The sequence below is a fragment of the Dreissena polymorpha genome, chromosome 10 (assembly GCF_020536995.1).
Source record: "Dreissena polymorpha isolate Duluth1 chromosome 10, UMN_Dpol_1.0, whole genome shotgun sequence".
Lineage (NCBI taxonomy): Eukaryota > Metazoa > Mollusca > Bivalvia > Myida > Dreissenidae > Dreissena > Dreissena polymorpha.
In genome coordinates, this window is record NC_068364.1 from 87,861,946 (window position 1) to 87,867,945 (window position 6,000).

The 6,000-nt window shown below is 32.0% G+C and overlaps 2 protein-coding genes across 3 annotated transcripts in view; one reads left to right on the forward strand and one right to left on the reverse strand.

Moving 5' to 3' along the window:
• Nucleotides 1–6,000, forward strand: part of LOC127849311 (uncharacterized) — a 209,247-nt gene that overhangs the window by 60,529 nt on the left and 142,718 nt on the right. The gene's annotated exons all lie outside the window — the stretch shown is intronic.
• Nucleotides 1–6,000, reverse strand: part of LOC127847784 (mucin-5AC-like) — a 49,490-nt gene that overhangs the window by 6,053 nt on the left and 37,437 nt on the right. Inside the window, exons 1-4 of one of the 2 annotated variants that reach the window (XM_052379925.1) lie at nucleotides 4,574–4,755; nucleotides 2,433–2,706; nucleotides 1,274–1,389; nucleotides 486–554 (exon numbers count right to left, since the gene is read on the reverse strand). In XM_052379925.1, coding sequence (XP_052235885.1) covers nucleotides 486–554; nucleotides 1,274–1,389; nucleotides 2,433–2,706; nucleotides 4,574–4,625 — 511 coding nt within the window. In that variant the 5' untranslated portion in view covers nucleotides 4,626–4,755. Of the gene's footprint in view, nucleotides 1–485; nucleotides 555–1,273; nucleotides 1,390–2,432; nucleotides 2,707–4,573; nucleotides 4,756–6,000 lie in introns of those variants that run through there. The other variant, XM_052379926.1, reaches the window with a different exon arrangement.

A 6,000-nucleotide genomic window follows, 5' to 3' on the forward strand; every position in this document is an offset into this window, starting at 1 on the left:
TTAAATTATTTCGCTCCATGATTTACAATAGTATATTTTACAATTTGTTTACGGCCGTTTCTTGACGTGGCGTACTATGGGAACATACTTGGCAGATGTGCGGGCGTGCGGATGGGCGGACGGGCAAGCGGGCGGACGATCGGTTGGGCGGGCGGCATAATCATTGAATCTTCATCAAACTTTTTTCAGACATGTTTTATGACATAAACGGAGACCAAAAACAATAACAGGCCAATTTACACCAGACGTTTTAGAATAAATGTCATGTATTTACATAACTAAATTCTGCCCATGACCTTTTTATTAAATGATATGCTTTAAATACACGTTAATGTTTAAAAATGTGTTGAATCTTTCAATATAGTTGCATTATTGAATGTTTCGTTAAATAAATAAATATCCACCGTTTGCCTCCAAATCATTACAGCTAATTTTCTATTTGAAATATTTCTTTAAATTTTGGTTAAAAAACAATCATATCTCACCATTACTGTAGGCTACGTTGTCTGTTCCTGAAACAGCATCAACTGCTGTGTAGGTCCCAAGCACAGTCCCTGTTGATATAGTGATAAAGCATTTGACTTCAATACTAAATTATATATTATTCAGAACGAGGTATTTAATTGTGTTATCATATCAAGAATATGCGACTTATTCACTGAAATACACATGCAGCATGGCATGGAGTGCAGTTATCTTTTACAATAACAATACCATTTAGATACAATAAAAATGAAACATCTATTGGTTTGTGATATAAACCTTCAATAGAGTTAATAGGGTTTGTATTCCTTCTCGGTATACCTTAAATCAACGTACGCTGTGTTTAACAAAGAAGTTGAAACTGTAAAATAAATCGACTTATTTTGCAAGTAAAGCATAATATCGAAGCATATACATTTTCAGTGAATATTGATTAATTATTTGAAGTCATCACACATATTATGCTTGTTATATTGCCTATTATTTTGGGCTGTAAAAAAGTTTGTGTTGCAGGTTATACGGTTTCTTTCGCTGAATGCTGGAGTCTTTTGAGCATTCCGTAAATATGTGGCTAATGCTACGGAATTATTAAAGCCACAAAATGTGGACGCTTTTTAATATGAAGGTATTCTCCTTTAAAAACAACGACACACAAAACACAACTTATTAGTATATCCAGAACGAATTAACCATACCTCTACATGGAAATAAATATTTTTTAAACAAGAGATACTGCAAAGATAAAGATTCGGCATCTTCAAGCTTTGAGATTGGGTGAAAATATGTGTACCTGCAACAGTGGCTTCAGCTACACAAACTGCGTAGCTTGTCTTTGCAAACTCCAGCTTGTTTGTCACAGTTAGGGTGACTGTTAAAGTTGCAGTAGTCGACGCACTATCGGTGCCGCTGTGTACGAGCAATAACATAAGATTGTGATAGTATTGCAGAAAAAAAGGACATTCCATATTGGTGGATATCCAAATCACTTGACAACTGTTCATTGCCCTTATATATTTATTTGTACTTGTTTGATGCAATCATTTACCTTTTTTCGTAGATGCCTAAGGCGAAAAAATTTATAACCCTAACATAATATGTATGTATATATAGAGGATATTTGTTGGATTCGATGGAATATCGATTATATTTCACGAGTGATCATATACAATAATATTTTCACGAGTGGCGCAGCCACGAGTGAAAATATGTATTGTTTATGATCACGAGTGAATAAAAATCGATATTCCATCGATTCCAACAAATTTTCTTTTTATTTTATGCTTTTTGTACCGTTTATTTACATTGTAAAAGAGTTTAACTGGATAATGTCGCTGGATTTATGACGTCATTTCGTCGAAAAAATGACGTCATTTCACAGTAAAACAGTGAAAAATATCGTTATTTTTCACTGTTATTTTTCACTGTTTCAAACAGTTTTATTTCACTGATATTTCTCTATAAACCACCGGAAAGCATAAAATAAAAATAGTTATATGACGAAGCAATGAAATAAATAAAAGATAACGTTAAATTTTGCAAAAAACTCGAGGGCAATTCCATATATATTGTATTGTATTGCAATATTTGACGTGATTTTATTTCATGAAGCGTAACATGACGTTTGATCTTTGGGTAAATAAATTCATACATGATCCTTTCAACAATCATTATGGTCCAACCTTGTTTGATTATCATCGGTTATGCATTTTATAAGTTATATATTATTGGTGAGTTATTGCAGCATCTAGTCTCCGAACGGACAGACAGAAGAAAGTGCATACAGACAAACAGAAGGGATAGGTGTTGCAGCCATAGATTAAATACAGGTCGGAACTCACGAACAACTCTGTTTACAATGGTATGCACTGAATGCTTGTTTGTCATGAATGATACATACGTCAGACGTGCGTGCGAGAGACTTATACACAAATAGCTGATGTGTCACTTACGTTATTTTGAACGTGTATAATGATTTCATTTCCTTGTCTAAGGTTTTAGAGGCTGCCAGTTTCACAGCTCCGGCTGTGATTGTAGAACTAGCAATCGAGTCTGGATTCCCATCAGCAGCAAATGCAAATGTAACACTTCCGGCCTGATCAGTCGTTGCCTCCACAGTGAAAAGTGTGGCTGAGTCCACACTCGTTTCCAACACGCTTACTGTAACTGTTTGATCTCCCACTTGTGCCACTACTCCCGTTGGTTTTGTGAAGGTCACGGCGCCATCTATAAAATAAAAGGTTTATTATCATGGAGTTAAATGTGCGATATATTTCTGCAATATTATGTAAAAGCATCAAGTGTGTGTGTTTTATAATATTTTATTGTTTACGACAGTTTTACATATTTAAAGACTAGTTGTTTTAAAGAATTTGTATTATTTAAATTTGTTATGCAAACAATATAAACGTGTAATAATTAGAGTAAGAAAGAAAGGATAAGACAGATTTGAATACAGACTTTTATTGAATTTCTTGTATACAACTTACGTTCAAGAGTATTATGTCTTTTAATTAAAGAATAAGCATAATATTTTGTATGCAAAATAAATTGCAGTATTCATTATAGACAAAGCATTATATTATTTCAATATCATATACAATGTATTGCCCTGCTGTGAAATTTATTTAAAATTATATATCGTCCGGATTTTGTTGTGATTTTTGTATTTGAAAAACATTACTTGAATTAATGAATTCGTACTATATGCACTATTAATTCAATAATGCGGTTATCATCTATGGCCATTTTCGCAGACACACCTCTTGGGTCAGCAAAGTCAGGTGCATAACATATGTGACAGATATATACGGCATAAACACAGTTGTTAGTTTCTACAAAACCCGATCAATCTTTTTTATGCCGAACCTTAATTTTGGCAAAAAGTTTTGTAAATTTGTTAATTTAAATTTAACACTGAGTTTGATGGCTACATTCGATTGTATTCACTATATTACGATGCATATCTTAAATTAACTGAAACATAATGTAACGTACATATTTTGCATACATTATTCTTTATAAATGCTGTTACACGTGTTTGATAACAAATTATTGCAAAAATATATATAGTCGCAACCAATCTACTCTTATTTTTCGCGATAGGAACATTAATAAATATTACAGCATACCAACAAAATAAATATGATATGTTTGAAATCACGAATTGCTCTCAGTAGTGATGCTTTTCAGAAAATGATATTTATCTAAATGCATTTGTTTGACCTGGTGTTAAAGCAAGCACAGATCTTTACAACTACTTCAGTCTTCGTAAAACAGACTTGCATTCGATCGTGTGTTCACTGAGATTGTGAGATAACTGCAAAAATTGTATTTAAGGACACAATAGTAATGTGATTAAGAGTCGAACATATTTAGCTTGATGAAAGGTTAACCTTTTCCTAGAATTTAAATGTGACATATAATTTCTAACTGCATAATTGTTTTCTCAATTGATAAAGGATTGTAATATTCACTGAATTGTGTTAAAAAATTTAAAGCCTTTTCTTACATAATACGTTTTCTCGAAAATCAAATATGTTTTCAAAATGCATAAAAAATGTTGTTAATTTGACGCATGTGTATGCTTAAGTTGCAAATAATAATAATCGGATATAATTTTTTTTCATTTGAAGAATGACGAGTACTTTTTTTGCCGTTGTTATAATAATACAATGTTGATTGTATAGAGTCGATAGACAGTTTTTTATGTTGAAATATTTATTTCAACATGGAAATGTTAATAAAAAGAGTGCAACAGTGAAAGAAAACGTCAATAAATGAAAAATGAGGTTACGAATTTTCTGTGTGTATTATTCATCAATTTATATGGAATGGGTCTATCAATATTAAGTCAATATATCCACGAATACATGTTGACCTAACACTAATCACTTTACAAAATAATTTTTAAATGCATTGTAAAGGTATCGTATATGCATTTTCGTCTGAAATATAATGCTAGTGTAATAACAACCAAGAAATTTGCATTTAAATTATAACTACTGCGTTTTGTTGGTTGTAGTGATTTATATCTTTGTATAAATGTATGTATTTGACGTCGTATTATCTTCAAAAAATCCAAATTGTTTACCTGAGTACTGCAACAAGCAGTGTATCACAAGGAATCCTGTCAATCCACTCATGGTTAGTTGATCACAGATCAAATACTAAATGTGACAGAAGCATGGCGCTGATTGTCAATTTATACTAAAGGTAACCATCAAAAGTCACGTACGCAGTTTCCAGGACTTTAAAGAAAACTAATGTTGTGACAACTATTGTCTAACAATCATTAGATTGCAGAATTTTTGTTTTGACGGAGGGACTACTTTGAGTGACAGGACGGTAATAATTCACAGAACCAATCAAACGTTCGTATGCAATAGCTGTATAAAACACAGTGCTCAATTGCTGATACAATTAAACCGCTTCATAGTAAGACATTCATTGGGGTTTATAAAATTACAGGTTTGTTAAATCAGGGCATAGTTTAGCAAAGATTCTTCGTCAAGTAGAAATTCTTTCATTATTGAATAAAACAATTGGATGTTAAAAACCTCACGGGGCGGAGCCTTTTTCCACTGATAAAATTTGAGTCACTTGGATTATGGACTTCGAACGAGCTTGAAGTAATACATGAACTCAAATGAAACAAGTTGTGATAGCAACAATCAAATTGTGTTGATTTAAATCTGTAACAGTTAAAATAATTATTTAATTTATTCGTTTTCTAAGTTGATCTTATGTTATGTGGTTTCTGATTTTTTTAAGTATTTTATTTGTCCAGGTACTTAAATTGCAACAGATCAAGTTTACGAATGAACATGTTGATATCGGATTCAACGTTGACGCATACATTATTTGACGTAACGTTAAATTGCTACAGCATAATTTTAAAACAATTGTGACCGATTTGTTCATTTGCTTTCCGATTTGTTCACAAATTTCGTATTTAATGTTTTTGTGAAAAGTCCTGAATGTATTGATAGTAATCAAATAGTAATAAATGCAACACTTAAAAATTATAATATTTATACGCAACAAAAAATGTGTGTCTTTCCCGGTTTTAGAATCATGGATCTTTATGAGCAAAATATAGCGTGCCTCCCCTGCACCACGCAGGCATCACATATTTCAATAGATTGTAAACACTATGCTAGTAATTCAGGTATTTTCGATCTTGTCAATGAGCATGTTCTTTAAACATTTACAACTTATTTAACAAATAAATACAATGAAATAGATTTTGATTTATATGTAGTCGATAATCAATAAAAAAATGTGTTCACACAATTCTAATTTAACAGAAAGTATTTCTGCTGAATATGACACCGATGATCAACCATATAGAAAAGGAATTACTATGGCGTATATAATCCGGGAAGGGAAGTTATTCGGAACATATATCCACTATTTTGAGCATGAAGGGTTGCACATTTGCAACTTAAATTTCTCAGTGTAGTGACTGCTAATTGGTTCCAAAGGATTGCACGAGGTAAGTACAAGTAAACGGATTTG